Below are 20,521 nucleotides of genomic sequence, written 5' to 3'. Positions count from 1 at the left end.
CTCCCCCTGACTCGCTTTGGGGTCTGTGTTACTGAAGAGTAACATCAACTTGAACATCAACCACCAACAGTCCGATGTGGCCGCAATGAAGCGCAAAAAAAAGGGGCAGTGCGTTTAGAGCTTTGATCAGCATGAAAATTCAAGCCTGATGCTTCCTGAGCCCTACGTTAAAGACAATGTATGAGCCCAAGACCACAAAAATAATAATAATTGTGCTGTTAATTGTAATTTTCGAGGTCCCTCTTTGCGGCACCTGACCACACTACTGAACAGTAGTTCATGTGCGACAAAACCAGGGCCTGTAGGACCAGCCTTGTTGATAGGGTTGTTAAGAAGGCAGAGCAGTGCTTTATTATGGACAGAATTCTCCCCATCTTAACTACTGTTGTATCAATATGTTTTGACCATGACAGTTTACAATCCATTGTTACTCCAAGCAATTTATTCACCTCAACTTGCTCAATTTCCACATTATGTTTACATTACAAGATTTAGTTGAGGTTTAGGGTTTGTCCCAAATACAATGCTTTTAGTTTTTGAAATATTTAGGAGTAACTTATTTCTTGCCACCCATTCTGAAACGAACTGCAGCTCTCTGTTAAGTGTTGCAGTGACTGCATTCGCTGACTTGTATAGTGACGAGTCATCCGCATACATTAGACACATTGGCTTTAATCAAAGCTAGTGGCATGTCACTAGTAAAGATTGAAAAAAAGCAAGGGGCCTAGAGAGCATTGGCTTTGTCCAACGAGCCATGGCGGAGTTTGTGCTTACAAAAAGACGCCACTACTATCGTTTTCTATTACTTTTCAGAATATTTAACCACAAGGCATACATATCACTTCCTTTCTCTATTGTTGCTTTGTTCCTTCCTTGTTCTCGACAGTTAAATTAAGTGGTGTTGTCCGTTTTTCATTATTGTAATTACGTGGTTGAAAAATATCAGACTAGAATAAGATGTAGACTGCTTCTCGAGGATGGAATTTGGATCTGACTAAATAACTGCTATTCAGACCATCGCACACTCTCAAACTGCCCATGAGTTCTTTTGGCTGCTGTATTTTACATTCAGCAAACAAGAGCAAGCTTGAATCCTCCTTTGAATATATATTCGTTTTTTTTTTATCATCTCAAACTAAAAAAGGTCCGACAAACTATTCTAGTCTATCTTTTTCTTGGGACTCCAAAGGAGCGAAGGAGAAGCCAGTCAGGGGCAGGTGCATAAAGGGGGGGTAAAAGCCATATGTCAAAATAGTATTTTTAGACAATATTATAGCAATATTTGACTCAAAGTAACTTTGTCAACAAACAAAAAAAAACTACTGTAGGCAGCGCTAGTCGGCTGTACCTGCGACAAAACTCTGGAACTCTTGTTCATCTATTTGTAAATACTGGGCCAACATGTTTTCTGCACTTATTACGTGAGGTTCCTGGAAATTCCCAGCCCTAGAAGACAGAGGCTATAAATTAGAAGCTACAAATAAGGATAATACTGCATTGAATTGATTACCTGCACTATGCAAGACAAAGGCTGAAACACCTTTCAGATTAATTCCTCATACAGTGTATGCGTTTCCATCACGGGCCATCACTTGCTAGCATTGGCGCCTTTTCTTAATATTGTAATGACATTCTTGAATAATACTTTATATGGCCTATTTGGGACTAGAATAAGGTGCAGACAGCATTTGCTTCTCATCATGACTGAATAAATAACTGCTTTAGGCCATGAATTCAAGGCTACTTGTTGTTGGTCATAAATGTGACAGGATTTTCAGCAAAATAATAAGCAAGACGTTGATTTGACGAGGGAAAGATTCCAGGAAAATGGATGGGTGGCCAGAGGTAGGCTATGACATGTTTGTACACTGAGTGTACACATATTAGGTACACCTGCTCTTTCCATGACAGACTGACCAGGTGAAAGCCATGATCCCTTACTGATTTCACTTCTTAAATCCACTTCAATCAGTGTAGATGAAGAGGAGACAGATTAAAGAAGGATTTCTAAGAGTCGAGACAATTGAGACATGGATTGCATGTGTGCCATCCAGAGGGTGAAGGAGCAAGACAATTTAAGTGCCTTTGAACAGGGTATGGTAGTAGGTGCCAGGCGCACCGGTTCGAGTGTGTCAAGAACTGCAACGCAGCTGGGTTTTTCACGCTCAACAGTTTCCCGTGTGTATTAAGAATGGTCCACCACCCAAAAGACATCCAACCAACTTGACAACTGTGGGTAGCATTGTAGTCAACATGGGCCAACATCCCTGTGGAACGCTTGACACCTTGTAGAGTCCATGACCCGATGAATTGAGGCTGTTCTGGGGGCAAAAGGGGGTCCAACTCAATATTAGGAAGGCGTTCCTATTGTTGTGTACACTCAGTGTGTGTGTGTGAGATATATATATATATATAAATAAATAAATCTTGAACAGGATTATCTATTTTGGTTGCATTTTTAATGGTATTGATGGCGAGACAGTGATGTTCATTCATATTAATCCATCATGGAGATACTGTATATCAGGCCTATTATTACGGTAGCATAGGCTGTGGCGACAGCAAATTTACCCTGCACAATAAAAAAAAATTTACCAGCTGATGAGATGATACATGCATTGTGAACTCCATACCGAACTGTGCTCCATACCGAGATGCGCTGTCGGACTCCACCCCAATCCCCACGGGCCACAAACTTTCGAACACCACCTCACTCTGTGGTGATTGGCTTGTGATATGCTAGTGTCAAAGGAGGCCGAACCAACGAGAACAGCAGATTCTCCGGAAGAATTTCAACCAATAGCCCCCACACTCCCGACAAGAGTAGAGTAGCAGAATGCCCATTCACAGGGATTTGAAGTGAAAGGCACTCACACATTCAGAATAGGTTATTTGTGGGTGCATTGTAGATATGAAACAATAGCTAAAGATGCACTACGGAGAAATCTCTAATAGTTCGCCTCAGCTCAGTTTGTGACACAAAACAAGCAAGTACAGTGTAGAGAATCATTGTACCATCTGAACCGCGTTGAAATATATTTTCCATAACCAAAAATATTGTATTTACAGCTGTTTGAAGCTGGTGTACAAAACCAAAAGTAAAAGACAGAAAAACAAAACGGGAAGCATAGAACCTTATCTACCGCTTCTTAGAATAGCTTTCAATGAGAATGACAGATCAATAACACACATTTCTATGTGCATTTGGTCGGGTCACCCAAAAAGTTACATATTAAAGCTTTAAAACTCCTGCACACTGAGCACGCAAAGTATTTTTTTTTATGATGCTTTGGTTTCGGCCTCTCGACTGTCTTCAGAGCCTCAGAGGTCGAAAGGGCGAAATGTTAACAAAAAGTGATCATTTGCTAGAGTAGTATGTAGGAATCTGAGCCAGTGGTCACGTGAGTCCTGACAAAAGACTACTATCCCTGAACATCAAGCCATGCCAGCCTCTGACAACTTCAAAACTACAAACCAAACTAAGAACATGTTTCATCTGTCAGTGATAAATGTTCACCTTCTTCTGCAGTGTTGTCCTAATGTCAACTGTGACTCTCCAGTGCATGGTGTCCAACAGCTACTTCGCATTAGTATAAAACATTTAAAAAGGAGATACTGTTCTAAGTCCACCTTGGCCAAATACTCTCATAAGAATGGTGGGAACAGTGACTGGTCAGCTTAACTCAGGCAGCCACAGAACATTAATTAGCCTACACTATGGACTGAACACGGATTACCAACTTTCCAAGTTCAAACAACAGCTAGGTTTATTCAACTCAGTCCTAATTCAGTCAGAACTGACCACGTATGAAGCCAGAGAAAAGAGAAAGCGTTGCTTGGGTACTGAACAAGACCCAGGGAGCCAAAAGCTCTGCAGCCAGCCCCATCTCCCTCTGTGAAGGAGCAATTTGAGTCTCATTGATTTGGCTTCTTCCATGTTCCTTGTTTGAAACAGCCCATCTCCTACCTAAGCTGGTTAGGGGTTCCCTTATCTCTCTGTTACTCTCTGCACCCCATCCTCCTGCTTCACTTTCAGTGCTTTGGGAGAGCTGCTGAGGGAAGGGGAAACAGGAGTTATTCACAGGCAACACAGGCAAAGCATTACCAAGATTACACTAATTCGTACAGATGTAGAAACACAAACATTGAATGACCATCCATAAATGGGTTAGTTTTGCACTTTATTTTGTTATTTGCAACAAAGTGGGAGGAGCCGTTCATAGAGACGGAGAAAGATTTGCGAGAGGCGGGCCTACAGCAGAAAGACGAAGACGATAAGCGCTAAGATTATTTTAGTGATAGAATGTCTTTGTAATACTGGTCTATGCCCCACAAAAGTATTATGACTGTTTAAGTGTAGCTAACCAGGAAATGATTGATTAGGATGAATATACTATGAAGTATTTCAGTTCAACGTTTAAGCCAGCAGTGATTTACTTGCACTGTGAAAGTATCGGAGCTGATAAAGTACACATCCCTGAAATTGGAACCAATGCTAAAAATAACGCAGATTTTATGTTGTGCTATATTTCCAAAGCTGATGTTGTTAATAAATGCATTTCTCCTGCATTTTCATAGCCACACAGTTTGTGTTTGGTGGAATTTGGGGGAGAGCTCTGCAGTAGTTGATGGGCTCACATCATCACAGGCACTAGCTATACAGATGAGCTATCAAATTATGTTTGTGAGTGAGCTGGCAACAATCTTTTGACAACTAAAAATACTCCTCTATACAGGCTGCCTATGTGATCTGACGAAAATAAATAGCTTATTATTATTATTCATAAACCTAGTTTGTAAATGTTTTCCTCTTGTTGAATTAACTGTGTTATAGCTAATTAGACTGCATGCTGAGCCGAGTAGACTCAGTACAATCATTGGGCCACAATGCACAGGGGTGGACTGGCAAGGGAAGGAAAAGTATAAAAACAGCAGGTGAAAGATTAAAGTTTCAGAGAAAATCTACACGAGGAGAATAATGTGATACCAAACATACACACCCTCTTCATAACTTTTGGTGGTTATGACATTTTCAAATCAAATAGAAGCAGCTTATCTGCATCATCTTAAAATAGGCGTCCACTAGAGTTTCAACCCATTGCTACTCGTCAGCATAAGGCACCGTCATACCAGTATGGAAAGGAAACACGAGGACTTATACCATAAAATGTGGACGGATGTGATCCTAGAGAAATAAGGCTGTGATTTAGGCCTATTGAAGCGGTCGCCAGTCCTAGCTTTGATTTGTGCTTCTTACTTTGTCTAGGCCTACAAATGTGAAGTTGAAGAAGTACTCAAACAGCATAAGTTACTATTTAGCATCGCGGCAAAAATAAGAACTCTTCTATTTGTGGCGAACATGAGTTGGAGTTTAAGTTGCCAACAACACCCGACAGTATCACCCTATTATAATTATGTGTACAGATAGTGTTCTCAGTTGCAGTGAAAAATGGCATTGGGCCACAGGACAACTGTAATAACTTCTCCATTACCAACCAAAAATAGTTGCTTATCTACGTAGCTACTGGTACTAGTTACTTCAAATGGCATGATCAACATTGCAGCACATTCTTTAGTGGCACTTTCAAATTAGGCATTTTATCAGTCCTAGTTATCAGCATGTTTTGCCAGTGTTTAGCACAGTAGTTTATGACCCATTTTGAAATTAGCGTTATCACATACAAATGACAGAATTTATCAATCTGACAAAAAGGTGCTTCAGTTAGGAAAAAAGGTTTAAGATATGAAATGTGCTTTTTTGGCTGAAAGACTATGCCCATAGCTTAGCCATGTTGCTGCACAACAATTTAAGTCAATAAGTCAGCATTTTAGTCAAAGTATGATATATTTGGGCTTGAATGTGGAAATTCAGATATTTTACATGTCATTGGCGTATTTCCCCTATGACATGCTAATACTTTTCCGTCTACGTTTATTTTCAGAGCTGGGTTTTATTTGAATATTACCACCCTCCAGCATGGTATTGTTTATTAATCAGAAACACCTTCAAAGTTCTACCTCTTCACGAATCGGGATTGAGCTGAGCCAAACAGCTTTTCGCCATAGCCTGCCTACACATGGTCACCTGAGCATGGAGAAAATTCAAACTTTTTAACCAACAAATTATCATAACCCATTGGATAATTTCACAAGTTTCATTTTTTTATTAGCTAGTCTGTATATATACATATAAAAGAATGTTTTTTTAAAATATATATATATAAAAAAAAAAATTAATAAATTGTAAAATTGTGTATGATATGATTGCATTTTTGAACCACGCAACCCCCAAGACTAATGGTTTGACCATACTCCACTGCTTTGATTGGTGCAGCTAGAAACCACAAGTGTTTATCCTATAACAAAAAGGTACCTGTGAAAGACAATTCCACTATCATGTTTATCTATTTTGTTGTGCTGTTGTTACATTTGTATTGGTATTGTCTTGTTTCGTGTCTGATACGCTCAGGGTGTTGTTACACATCATTTGCGGCGTGCATCTTGAGCAAAGTCATTGTAGCCCACCATTTCACTTCCACTAGCTGTGAGAACCATGGCATGAGCACGGGCTGACTTGGTATTGCTATAGAGCAGCTGAATAGCCTGCCAACATCCTACCAAAGGTTGCACTGTGTCCATTATAATGTTGGAAAAAATGCATCTAGTCCAAACCGTTCAGTAGTTAGGGTATTCATATTACCAAACCGTTCAGTAGGTATGCTATTCATATTACCAAACCGTTCAGTAGATAGGCTATTCATATTACCAAACCGTTCAGTAGATAGGCTATTCATATTACCAAACCGTTCAGTAGTTAGGGTATTCATATTACCAAACCGTTCAGTAGATAGGCTATTCATATTACCAAACCGTTCAGTAGATAGGCTATTCATATTACCAAACCGTTCAGTAGATAGGCTATTCATATTACCAAACCGTTCAGTAGATAGGCTATTCATATTACCAAACCGTTCAGTAGATAGGCTATTCATATTACCAAACCGTTCAGTAGATAGGCTATTCATATTACCAAACCGTTCAGTAGATAGGCTATTCATATTACCAAACCGTTCAGTAGATAGGCTATTCATATTACCAAACCGTTCAGTAGATAGGCTATTCATATTACCAAACCGTTCAGTAGATAGGCTATTCATATTACCAAACCGTTCAGTAGATAGGCTATTCATATTACAAAACCGTTCACTCAATAGCCTTGATTTTTCTAATGACTGCCTTGCCTGGTTCACCAACTACTTTGCAGACATTGTTCAGTGTGTGAAATCGGAAGGCATGTCGTCCGGACCTCTGGCAGTCTATGGGGGTACTACAGGGTTCAATTCTCGGGCCAACTCTTTTCTCTGTATATATCAATGATGTCGCTCTTGCTGCGGGCGATTCCCTGATCCACCTCTACGCAGACGACACCATTCTTTATACTCCTGGCTCTTCCTTGGACACTGTGCTAACTAACCTCCAAACGAGCTTCAGTGCCATACAACACTCTTTCCGTGGCCTCCAACTGCTCTTAAACGCTAGTAAAACCAAATGCATGGTTTTCAACCGTTCGCTGCCCGCACCTGCCCGACTAGCATCACCACCCTGGACTAGAGGTCAACCGATTACTAGTTAACTACACATGGTTGATGATATTACTAGTTTATCTAGCGTGTCCTGCGTTGCATATAATCGATGCGGTGCGTATTTGCGAAAAAGGACTGTCCTTGCTCCAACGTTTATCTAACCATAAACGTCAATGCCTTTCTTAAAATCAATACAGAGAAGTATATATTTTTTGAACCTGCATATTTAGCTAAAAGAAATCCAGGTGAGCTGGCAATATTAACCAGGTGAAATTGTGTCACTTCTCTTGCGTTCATTGCACGCAGGGTCAGGGTATATGCAACAGTTTGGGCCACCTAATTTGCAAGAATTTTACATAATTGTTACACAACATTGAAGGTTGTGCAATGTAACCGGAATATTCAAACTTATGGATGCCACCCGTTAGATAGAATACGGAACGGTTCTGTATTTCACTGAAAGAATAAGCTTCTTGTTTTCGAGATGATAGTTTCCGGATTCGACCATATTACTGACCCAAGGCTCGTATTTCTGTGTGTTATTATGTTATAATTAAGTCTATGATTTGATAGAGCAGTCTGACTGAGCGATGGTAGGCACCAGCAGGCTCTTAAGCATTCATTCAAATAGCACTTTCGTGCGTTTTTTCAGCAGCCCTTCTCTGTGCTTCAAGCACAGCCCTGTTTATGACTTCAAGCCCATCAACTCCTGAGATTAGGCTGGTGTAACCGATGTGAAATGGCTAGCTAGTTAGCGGGGTGTGCGCTAATCGTGTTTCAAACGTCACCCGCTCTGAGACTTGGAGTAGTTATTGCCCTTGCTCTGCATGGGTAACGCTGCTTCGAGCCCAGGTAGGGGCGAGGAGAGGGACGGAGGCTATACTGTTACACTGGCAATACTAAAGTGCCTATAAGAACATCCAATAGTCAAAGGTATATGAAATACAATGGTATAGAGGGAAATAGTCCTATAATAACTACAACCTAAAACTTCTTACCTGGGAATATTGAAGACTCATGTTAAAAGGAACCACCAGCTTTCATTAGTTCTCATGTTCTGAGCAAGGAACTTAAACGTTAGCTTTCTTACATGGCACATATTGCACTTTTACTTTCTTCTCCAACACTTTGTTTTAGCATTATTTAAACCAAATTGAACATGTCTCATTATTAACATGTCTTATTTATTTATTAGGCCAAATTGATTTTATTGATGTATTATATTAAGTTAAAATAAGGGTTCATTCAGTATGGTTGTAATTGTCATTATTACAAATAAATAAATCAGCTTTTTTGGTCCTTCAATAATCTGTATCGGCGTTGAAAAATCATAATCGGTCGACCTTTACCCTGGACGCTTCCGACCTAGAATATGTGGACAACTATAAATACCTAGGTGTCTGGTAAACTCTCCGTTCAGACTCACATTATACATCTCCAATCCAAAATCAAATCTAGAATTGGCTTTCTATTTCACAACAAAGCCTCCTTCACTCACGCCGCCAAACTTACCCTAGTAAAACTGACTATCCTACCGATCCCCGACTTCGGCGACGTCATCTACAAAATAGCTTTCAATAGTCTACTCTGCAAACTGGATGCAGTCTATCACAGTGCCATCCGTTTTGTAACCAAATCACCTTATACCACCCACCACTGCGACCTGTATGCTCTAGTCGCCTGGCCTAGCTACATATTCGTCGCCAGACCCACTGGCTCCAGGTCATCTATAGTTCTATGCTAGGTAAAGCTCCGCCTTATCTCAGTTCACTGGTCACAATAACAACATCCACCTGTAGCACACGTTCCAGCAGGTATATCTCACTGATCATCCCCAAAGCCAACACCCCATTTGGCCACCTTTCCTTCCAGTTCTCTGCTGCCAGTGACTGGAACGAATTGCAAAAGTCGCTGAAGCTGGAGACTTGTATTTCCCTCAATAATTTTAAACCTAAACTATCTGAGCAGCTAACCGATCGCTACAGCTGTACATAGTCCACCTGTTCATTTATCACTCGAGTGTTGATCTGCTAAATTGTAATTATTCGCTCCTATGGCCTATTTATTTTTATCTCCTCATGCCTTTTGCACATACTGTATATATACTTTCTTTTTTCTACTGTGTCATTGACTTGCGTTATTGGCTCGTTTATTGTTTACTTCATGTTTAACTATGGGTCACACCGCTTTGCTATATCTTGGCCAGGTCGCAGTTGCAAATGATAACTTGTTCTCAACTAGCCCACCTCGTTAAATAAAGGGGAAATAAAAAATAAATAAAATAAAATTCATATTAACAAACCGTTCAGTAGTTAGGCTATTCATATTACCAGAGCTTAATCTTATTCTTTCTATTTCTATGGTGGATTCGCTGTCGCAATTTATGGAAGATTACAAAACTTTGGAGAAAACAATAGATTGCAAAGTCAAAGATACCCAATTCGTTAATATGTATTAGCAGCCTGTGTAATTCTTCAGAGGCAGAACCTAAACAAGTATTTCCCAAGCTTAGGAATTACATCGAAATAGGGGCAGGGGGCATTGCCCACTGGTGGGGCCTATAATGTAGTATCGTCATATGTTTTGCTTAGAGTGAATAGAAGGATGCTGGCTGACATTTGTATACCTTCCAGAGCTAGAATTTAATCAATCTATGCAATTGAACCAAATAGTGCATTGCAAGAACATGTCAGACTGACTAGGAGGTTAGTTAGTTCAAGTAACAAGGGGTATCATTGTACGGCTGGGAGATGGACTCTCTGTCCACGATCACTCCAACTCTTTAGTTTAATTCCCACATACTTACTTTTATAGCTTTTATTGCAGACTTGGTAATATTAGTCATTTTTGCCTTGGAGATTGGAGGCTTGTACTCATTCAACGAGAAGAGCTGAAAGACAAAAAGTGAAGGAAACAAACCGTTCAAACACATTTTAATATAAAAGTGTTAAATAAGACAAGAAACACATTACTCAGGACTGAGGCTCAGACTTAAGAGGAATGGCAAACATTTAGTTTGTACAGTAGGCTACATAGGCCAGGGAAAGGGTGTCTTCTAAAAAGGGTTTAAAGACACTTGGGGCTGTGTTTATTATGCGCACAAAGACTATTCAAGCAATAGCCTCCAGTGAAATATTAGTAGCTGAAAAAGTAGTGCGTGTATTGGGCATGATGCTGGTGTTTTAATTCGCTGTATGTTGTCGACCTTATCTGATTTTATGGTTCATGTTATGTAATTCTATACAAGCACACCACACCGTGTTGTGGCCACATTCCCATTTTTCTTACTAGTTTAGTCATGCATTATTACTACAGAGATCATAACTAGATGTGTGAATGAATGCATATCACCTACTAATGACTATGGAGACTCAATTTTGCGAATATTTACTGTCATCGTTTGGCTTCAGCAACAACCGGGCCACACATAATGCTTGACATTAGGCAAACGAACTGAAGAACAGACCCAGTTGCAAAGTCTGGCACATTTCTACCAACCGTTATTTTGGAAGATAGAAATCAGCTAGCTAAACTAACCAACGGATCAGTAAACCCGTCCTGCCCTTGCTAACTGAAGTGAGACGAATGACTCGACCAGTGTGACTTGGCTGAAAACTACTGGGCCCCCCCAAAATTATTTAGAACTAAATACAATAGCTTGCTAGCATGCTATTTTATTTACCTACAAAGTGATACAGCATCAGTGATTGTTTTACTGCATAATTTGCTAACTAACTGGAATCATTGCACCAGCCGCCACGCGAAAACAGCTAACTGTCTCACGTTTTACTAGGCCTTGCTCCCTAGCTATTGTCTGGCTAACATTGTTAGCTAGCTAGCCAGCTAACCTTTACAGTTGACTGAGTTAAGAAAATAGCTAAGTAAATTAGGGTGACGTAGATAGCGACAGGGGTTGTTTTGATTTTGAAGTTCAATTGAGTTAGCCTACTGTAATCTAAATTAGCTAGCTAGTTAAACATAATTAGCGCGCTCTACCAGATGGAAATCTAACTAGCTACAGTTCACCGAGTTTAACTCAGTATTGCTGACCAAATGACGGTATAATAACGCTTACATTGAAAAGGACTAACTGGGTGATCAATATTCATGGTGGACGCAAACCGTGTCTACTGAAAGGATGCGGCCTTGTGTCTAGCTGCCCTTCTCCCCCTTTCTGCTTTACGCTAGCTAACGTTAATCATACATTTCACTAACATTACAGTCACTTGCATTGAAAAGTGGGGGAGAAATCATACAAACCTCGCCGTTGAATGCTTTGACAGCCTCCATGGTGTTGTATTTGAGTCTCGTTGTAAGCTGTAAAATGTTTATATTGTTCTTCTCGACAACCGGTTTGATGCATGCTCTACGTTAGCTTGGTGAGATGGAGAAGATTGCCAATATGGCGCACAACCTCAATGAAATCCGAACAGCAGCACAGAGACCAGCGAACCCAAGTGTCACACACTTGCATTGCAGGCCCAATGAAAGTAGTTAACTGGCGACGACTCGTGGTCAAAAGACGCTCTAACACCCAGCTGGATTATTTAAAAAAAGCGTCTGAAGAAAAAACAAAATGCTGATATTTATAATGCAGAGCATTTGAACTCTTTATTACTCTTTCTATACAGTCACTTAATGAAAATGTACCAATTCAAATACAATAGAACTGTACACACTTTATACCTATGTACAATGACTTTATTTACAATGCTAAAACAACAAAATATTTTCCACAGCTAAATCATATAAATTACAATTCAGGATTCATTGTTGCTGGCACAAAATGGAATGCTTACATAACGTCTCCATGAAAGTATCAGGACCTGAATGTAACAGCTATCACATACAGCAATGTTGAATGATCAAATGTCTCTAGGAAAACCACAACGATATCATGATCAAAATATAACCAAGATAACAGTCACAAAAGTTTGTATCAAAAGCTTACATACTGTACATTTCAAGGCAGTGCAAGTCTGTTGAACTGTTTGTAAAACTATTAGAAAATAAAACCTTGCCCTATAGGCAAACGAACATGTTGCAAAATAACAAACACTTGTGGAAATTAGCTTTCAGAGATGGACACATTTACCCAGTGTTCCATCACTCACTACTTGAGATAACACAAATGCAAGCAAACACTGTACATATCACAACAGACAAAAACCTAAATTGTTACATCTCTAAACCTAAAAAGATAAATGACAACATAAACAATATAAAACCATATAATGTCATCCAATCAACAATACAATGTTTGCATCAACTCCAACTTTAAAATATACACTTTCCTCTTATGATTCCACTTAGTGGAGAGTCAACACGAGCTGCTTCCAATCATATGTAGTTAGATAAAAATGTGGCCTGTGCCAACCTGGACATGGTGGTAGGAGTAATAGTAAACGTAAATCATAGAAAATGTCAATCTGTCTTCCTTCATTTAGTATGATATGTATTAATTTGTGGCTGCCAATCAATTTCTGATGATATGCCATGAATTACAATTCATATGATATGTTACAAATTGCAATTCGCTAGTTTAGCCAGGTGACTAATGCTAGCTAGGCTAAGGTTAGGAGTTAAGTTAAAGGATTAGCTAACATGTTTAGTAGATCCACCCCGACAAACCACCCTCTGTTTTTGTTGTTTTAAGTAATCTTCTATCTTATGTAACCAAACGTAACATATCATGCTAATTTCAGCATCCTGGATTTATGTTTACTATGAGACCAGGCTGCCTGTGAACAACTCTTAGTGCTACTGGGTTATGGGTAGACATTAACGGCAGTGAGTCTTATAAACATTCTGAGTAAAAGTTACCCATAGGCACATGAACGCAATCTGCTCATCCATCACAAATCTTAACCATAAGCATTAGTGGGGTAAACTCAACACTGACCTTAGATCAGTGTTTAGGGGCAACTTCATCCTACTCCATTATAAACTGGTCTCTACAAAGGGGACAGCAATGGCATTGGCTGCTGCTGCGGAGGGCTCTACCTCTGCTGCCACCTGGTGTCCATGCTTGAGACAGATCTCCTGGAGCAAAGGTGTGTTGACTTTTTTCCATTCCCTGAATCTGGAGGGGGTGGGTTCTGACAGCACCTGCTCAATGGTCAACAGGTCTGCCTCCTTTGCCTAAATCAAAGGGGAAGAACGAAAGAGTGTGTAACTATGCTCAAGGGTCTCAATATTAAACAGCATGTACAATTTGTACATAGAAAACAAGGACATACATGTGATCCTGCCACCTATGTGGTGATAAACTGATAAAAACAAAAGCATATAGTAATTCTAGTCAAGTTGGCAGATGTACCTTTAGCGTGCTGTTGAGGGTCCTGATGAGGTGCAGTTTCTCGTTAACGTCCTGGTTTCTGCATCTCTTTATAAAGGAGGCTCTGAAGTCCCTCTTGGTGGATGGTTTGCGGTCTCCTATGGGAGAGAGGTTGGCCTGCTTGATGTGGATGTACAGTCTCTCCATCTCATCAGATGTGGCTTCATGGTTCACTGCAAGAACAATACAATTGACTTCAGGAAATGTATGTTTCTGCAGAAACATATTTATAAGTTTACCACTTTTAAAGAAAGTATGTCACGGTTTGAGGTCAGTACTCTTACTCAAAACAGGTTAAAAATAACATTGAGCTCATTGACGGGATTTAAATAGTGTTGACTATAACTCCACTTCGTTTCATATTTTTTTCCAAATAGTTGATTGACAGTTATGAGACAATGTAATGTTTGACAAAACTGTGAAAACAGGATGAAGACTAGGATGTTTTGGTATTCAAATCTGTTTAACAAAAATTCCAAGGCCAGGGCAGGATGTGTAGGCAGACATTCAAACTAACTCACATCTTACAATAAGCACAGCTACCAATGTGCTGCCAAAGACAGAAGCTGTGACATTGCACAACAGGAAGTGTGGTCTACTTGCACTTCTCCTATCCACAGGTCTGATCAAGTAAGAACTAAAGGCATCCAGGGAGCACACAATAATTTTTCCTTCACAATTTGTATTATGATTAATATGTTCCCCTTATTTAAGTCAACAACCGTTAAGAAAAAAAGCATTCTCACCATCTTCTGTCCCTATTTCTAGCACAGCCACCTCCTCTATCTGCTCCCTGGGGTTAAAGTCCTCCTCCCTGGCTGTGCTGCCTGGAGGGTCCTGGTAGGATGAAGCCTCCTGGTAGTGCTGTAGGGGCCCCTCGTTCTCTTGATTATGTGGGGGCCGATGTGTGTGGACCTGCACAGAGCACACCACCGTTTCCCCGACAACAGGAGAGGCCTGCGAGACCAGGTCCAGCCAGGACTGACGATGCTTGGCCAGTGAGGACACGGAACTCTGTGATGTCATTGTGCTGACAGGTGAGGAGAAGGAGCCACTGGTCTCACTGGGAAGGGGAGAGGAGTAGGGGGGAGGGAGGGTACCCTGAGGGAGAAGAACATAAAGGGGTTGCTCAGCAAGGTTAACACTCAACACTTTGAAAAAAATTAATGTAAGTCAGTGTAACTAGGGCCCAGAGGTTTTCTTGGTCACGTCACACGGTGAGGAAAAACTTCTGGCCTTAATCACCAGAGCCTACTCGGCTGCCCGGTGCATACGGCCTACTGACCTGATGTCCACTGCCAGGTGGACCATCCACAGAGCCCTGGTTCATCTGCTCAGAGTATGGGGGAGGGGGAGCCTCTGTCGTCTCAGCCTCCTCGTGATCACTTTCCTCACTGTAGCACTCTGGACACAGAGTCAAAATGCCATTAGGCTACATACTTGACAAACAAATATCAGCAGTGATACTGAGGCAATAGTAGTAAAGAACAGAATTAGTCAATTGGTGGAATGGACCACAGCTGATAAATCATGCCGACTGATCAACATAAAAGCTTACCAGCAGTGTTGCTCTCTGTTGGTACGTATTGTATTGAAGCAAGCCCAAGCTTATTCAACCAACTACAACAGATAAACAGAGAGAGACTGTCACATTCCTCACTGTCTCTATGATGACACTCTTAACATGACTCACATTAGAATCTTTTCATGCGACTTACACGTTCATCTCCTCGTAGGTATCAGCTGCAAAATAAAACATCATGACTTGCGGGTGACATGCTTTGATGGCACTGCAAGAGACAGGGGAAAACATAACTCAGATGATTCAGTTTCTCACGTTGCGTTCGATCATTTACACTGCGCTCAGGAAGTTACACATTCACGCGACCTATAACTTCCTGTCATTATGAGAGTTGAAGCATTCTTGTCAAATTGAAAGTGTGGCAGTAAATGGTCAGTAATTACCTGGAATAGATGTATTGACCAGTTTTACACAAACAGTAACATGATTTAGTGAAATAAGAAACAAGTTTCTTACTATTTTTTCTTGCACTCCAAGGCTCTGTCGATGATGAAGTCAGTCAGGTTAATGTATCCCTCTGCTTTCTCTGCCTGAAAATAATATGGGATTGACAGATTCTTAGCATTAAAAGGTATTAGCATTTCAAAGCAATGAAAAGAGGCATTATTCAACCTTTTATCCTTTTCTAGTTCCCTCAAATTAGTTTTGACTCATGGTAAACAAAGGCTTAATTAATTCCTCCATCTTGCCAGTAATCATGCCTCTGTAGAAGAAACTGACAGACACTTTCAGCTCCAGGAAACACCATGTCAGACTCAGACGGACTAATTCCCAGCAGTGACGTAGCAGAGGCAGCAAGCAGCTGTGGAAATGATACGATTACTCAGCATAGAGGGTTCAATTATGAGTGTTACTCACCAGTTGAGTAGTGTACCAGTACAGGGAAGTCTTCTTCAGCACAAACCAGTACTTTTTCCATTTGAGACCCAAGAAGGCCTTTCCTTCTTTCTTCCTGTAGAGCCAGCCCTGGTAGTCCGACTCCCCCAGCTCTTTAACCGAGACCCTCCGTCTGCTCATTGCCACATTGCCTGAACACATAGGAGATCGTTCCTGAATTCATGCACCGTGGTTGCAAAGCAACAATATACCCTCTAATATACCTTTATTGCTATGCAGACATTTTGATATGACACTATGATTGGTTAAATAAATTCTCTTTAGCAAGTTCAGCAAGGTACAAACAATATTACAATGCCATGATTTACAGAGGGATATAATATACTTCAAATAGTCCAATGACTCCAAATTGAACATTCTACGCAACAGATTTGTTCAACAGATTTATGGTTCACCTGCTGATTGATTTTAAGCTACAGTTTCCAAGTATCGCAGATTCAGAATATCTTTCAGCCTACCTGTGTCAGATGGTGGCCAGACAAATCATTTTCAAATAAGTATTCCAAAGGATATACAGGTAAATGCCAAAATGAAGGAAACACTAACATAAAGTGTCTTAGTAGAGTGTTGGGCCACCACGAGCCAGAACAACTCCAATGCACCTTGGCATAGATGTCTGGAACTCGATTGGAGGGATGCAACACCATTCTTCCACAATAAATTCCATAATTTGGTGTTTTGTTTATGGTGGTGGAAAATGCAGTCTCTGGCGCCGTTCCAGAATCTCTCATAAGTGTTCAATTGGGTTGAGATCTGATGACTGAGACAGCCATGGCATATGGTTGAAAAAACATGTATGCTCATCAAACCATTCAGTGACCACTCGTGGCTTGTGTCATCCTATGGGGGTATGGCCATGGTAGCTATGGCAGGTTAGACCATTGGGTCGAATACCCGAGCCGACAAGTTGAAAAATCTGTTCGATGTGCCCTTGAGCAAGGCACTTAACCATCATTTGCTCCAGGGGTGCCGTACTAGTATGACACCCTGTAAAACAATGCATTTCCCTGCACCTATCTGGTGTATGTGACAATAAAAATGTACTTTTTTTTGCGGGGCAAAATAATCACCTGTCCAGCATTTTTATACATGGCCCTATGCATGATTGGATGTTAATTCCTTTCCTTAAGTCAAGAACTGCACGTGTGGAAGCACCTGTTTTCAATATACTTTTTATCCCTCAGTGTATCCATTACTTTGGCAGTTACCTGTTTATCACACACAATGAAGCACAGACTGCTCAGCATACAGTAACTGCCCATAAAGGCTAATAATATTGGAATCTCTTGCTGAGCCTGGTCTTAACCTTTTACACTAGTGGGAATTGGCCTTTATAGATAGGGCTAAATTGAAATGTTTCTTCCAGAAGACATATGAAAAGCATGGTAGCAATTGAAAGGAAATAGTTTGGAGATAATGGGAATATCATTAGACGACAGTTCAGGACACAACAGTTCAACAGTACTGCCGCATTTGTTGATAACTAAATCAGAAAATACTCTAGATACATTCAGTAACATGAGAATATTCCTGGAAAATGTGGGGTAGGTGCAACATAAACTCCAAACATGACATGGGGTTGAGAGAACTAACTGGTGTCTCCAAGTGGTCACACACCTCTCCAAAGTGTGCACAGTTCCTAAGTCATTTCAATGCTCTTTTATGACTCAAAGAAGAGTCTACAACCAAAAGTAGATTTTTTTTGTTCTCCTAGCTGTGCCGTTGAGGAACTAGAGCAAGCACACTTGTAGTTGTTTTGAACACAGCCCTGCAATCACACAATTACTGCTGTTGTTTAAGCAATCCAAAAACATCCCATTATCAATTGCAATCTGGGTCAGGTGGGCATCATTTAAAAGATTGTTCTATTGCCAACATGACTAGCTAAGTTATAAAATACGATCTTACAGTATTAGACTTTCACAAGGCAATTCATAGAAACAGATCATTTTGGTGCGCATAGAAACGAGTCATGAGAGCACACAGGTGCTTTTCCTGCAGCAAATTCTCTTCACAATAGACAAACAGGCTCATTCTGTTCAGAACAACCCAGGGTATGACGCCAACTCTACACCAATCATGGGGATCATAAACAGTGACACTGTATATGACATGGGTTTTATGATATGGAAATGTGAATTGTACATTTGGACTCAAAGCAGTATTCATTACAATCCTCAACGTCTGATCTTTTAAAATATATTGAGTCCTCTTAAATTTACAGCATTTCCCTTAGACAACAAAACATTTTGAAAAGTTGCCCAATTAACAGGAGGGAGGGGGACTAAGTTCAGAACAGCTGTCAGTCAAAACCCAATCACAGAGCCTGAGCTCTGACGTCATTTATATCATGTTACTGTACAACCACTGCATTCCAATTTAGACGTTTATCAGTGCCCAGATCTGCAATTTTCAGCGTGTATACAAGTATAAAGGTCTACGGCATTATCAACACAACCCTCCACACAGACACTCTAATCGTCCTGACACTTCACACAAGCCCAAATCAGTGGGGCCAAATTACAGTTGAGGGCACAGACAGCAAGCAGGCAGGCAGCAGAATCAGGCCTGGACACCAACTTACCTCCTCGAGTCTTCCTCTTGGGTTTCTGTCTCAGGGAAACCTGATAGAACAGAAGGTAGTGAGAGGTCAGATAGTCCCTAGTTCACGAGATGGGTGATTGAAGGTAGAGCTTCCCCAGACAGTGCAGCTCGATCAGACAGTCCCTCACCCTACCTCAGCTATAGTCTTTGAAACATCCTGTTTCACACCACCAGTGTCACTCGTGTGTGTGTGTGTGTCTCTCTCTCTCTCTCTCTCTCTCGCTCGCTCTGCAGTAGTCACAAGCAATCAAATATAACAGTAGTTTGCCAATGTGTGCGTGTGTGTGTATATACACAGTACTTTTTTGACAATAAATAAGCTTTTTGTTAAATTTCATTGTCCTCCAAGAGTTGCTGAATCTCCACTCTACTATATCTTGTGAGATCTCTGAGGAAGCTGTAATGATGACACCATATGAGAAAGGAATTGCAGACGCAATTTGTGACTACTGCCTGCCTCAGGAAATAAAATGCCCATTTAAAAAAAAAACATCCTTAGATGTAGATAGATAATCTCCAGTACTTACAGGGTTGTAATCATCACCTGCCATGGAGGGAGCCAGAGATATAGGGAAGGCAGCCTGCAGGCAGGGAGAGAGAGATCTTTTCAGTTTATCGACAGACCTTTCAATTCAAAACATTATTTACCCCCATGTTAAATGAATAGACTGAGTACAATACTTCAATTCTCAAAGGGTCCACTTTGACATCTCTCCTGATTTAGAGAAAAGGGGGAACTGCTTTGCATCATGGATGAGTTGGTGTCCATTTATAGCATGACCCTTGTACATAGCATTTAATCTTCATAAGTGAACTTGCACAAGATTGTAGTCAGCCCTTTTTATAACTATGACCCATAATGTCTTCAAACCAAACCGACATTGTCACTGACATTGAGAAACAGTTTCCTTCACATTGGCATTATTGACAAACTTCCTCCTAGAAAACCCCAGGGGGACCGCATTCCTCACGGAGAACATTGACGAGTCTGATGGAGGGACCCTCAGGCCCTGGAGCCATACAAACCAAAATGTAGGTCACATCAGCTGATAAAAACATGCAAACTAACTCTTTCCAGGTCCATGGTCATGATGTAGCCATAGTCCATGGATGGGCAAAGAAAATGCCTCCAATTCGACACCAGATTTTTGAAAGAACTGGTAGCTCAAAATACACATTCCTACCATACAGTTCCAAAATGCTGCAATGAAAGAACAATATACATATTCATTAAGTCTAGATGATGTTGCTTTCAAAAGAGGTTAGTAATATATTAAGAGTGTCAGCTTCATAAGGCTGGTCTTCACCAAATGACACATACTAAAGACGAGAAACATATCTAGGCTACACTTCTCTGTCCGTCTTGCTCAACACACTTGCATCTCAGTCAGCAACATGTTTTGTTAGCCAGCTGATGACTGTGATCCTAGTGATGCTTCATCACACTATAACCACAACGCAGCAGTATGAACTAACTGCACCTGTTATCAGATGACAGAAATAATATAACCAGTTTAA

The 20,521-nt window shown here is 40.6% G+C and overlaps 2 protein-coding genes across 4 annotated transcripts in view; both read right to left on the bottom strand.

The window, feature by feature from the left end:
- The window catches only part of LOC135526001 (SR-related and CTD-associated factor 8-like), a 40,929-nt gene extending 28,928 nt beyond the window's left edge, over positions 1-12,001 (bottom strand). The window contains exons 1-2 of one of the 3 annotated variants that reach the window (XM_064954006.1): positions 11,844-12,001; positions 10,390-10,473 (exon numbers count right to left, since the gene is read on the bottom strand). In XM_064954006.1, the coding sequence (XP_064810078.1) occupies positions 10,390-10,473; positions 11,844-11,873 (114 nt within the window). In that variant the 5' untranslated portion in view covers positions 11,874-12,001. Of the gene's footprint in view, positions 1-3,967; positions 4,053-10,389; positions 10,474-11,843 lie in introns of those variants that run through there. The other 2 variants (XM_064954008.1, XM_064954007.1) reach the window with 2 other exon arrangements.
- A 167-nt stretch (positions 12,002-12,168) lies between these two features.
- Positions 12,169-20,235, bottom strand: LOC135525997 (interactor protein for cytohesin exchange factors 1-like). The gene is made up of 10 exons (XM_064954000.1): positions 19,531-20,235; positions 18,984-19,023; positions 16,361-16,530; positions 15,959-16,032; positions 15,639-15,710; positions 15,479-15,540; positions 15,206-15,324; positions 14,667-15,021; positions 13,903-14,093; positions 12,169-13,724 (listed from the first exon to the last, which is right to left on the bottom strand). The coding sequence occupies exons 1-10, from the start codon at positions 19,552-19,554 to the stop codon at positions 13,524-13,526; spliced, it is 1,308 nt and encodes a 435-aa protein (XP_064810072.1). The 5' UTR covers positions 19,555-20,235; the 3' UTR covers positions 12,169-13,523.
- Positions 20,236-20,521: the final 286 nt, after the last annotated feature.

The sequence above is a fragment of the Oncorhynchus masou genome, chromosome 32, assembly GCF_036934945.1.
Source record: "Oncorhynchus masou masou isolate Uvic2021 chromosome 32, UVic_Omas_1.1, whole genome shotgun sequence".
Classification (NCBI taxonomy): Eukaryota; Metazoa; Chordata; class Actinopteri; order Salmoniformes; family Salmonidae; genus Oncorhynchus; species Oncorhynchus masou.
The sequence above is the reverse complement of the archived record's forward strand: the minus strand, read 5'-3'. Positions and strand labels throughout refer to the sequence as shown.

Coding starts and splice junctions, on each gene's coding strand:
- LOC135525997 (XM_064954000.1), bottom strand. CDS start 19,554: ATGGCAGGTGATGATTACAACCCT. Junction 16,033..16,360: donor ACTGGTACACTACTCAACTG/GTGAGTAACACT, acceptor TATTATTTTCAG/GCAGAGAAAGCAGAGGGATA. Junction 15,325..15,478: donor AACAGAGAGCAACACTGCTG/GTAAGCTTTTAT, acceptor CTCTGTGTCCAG/AGTGCTACAGTGAGGAAAGT.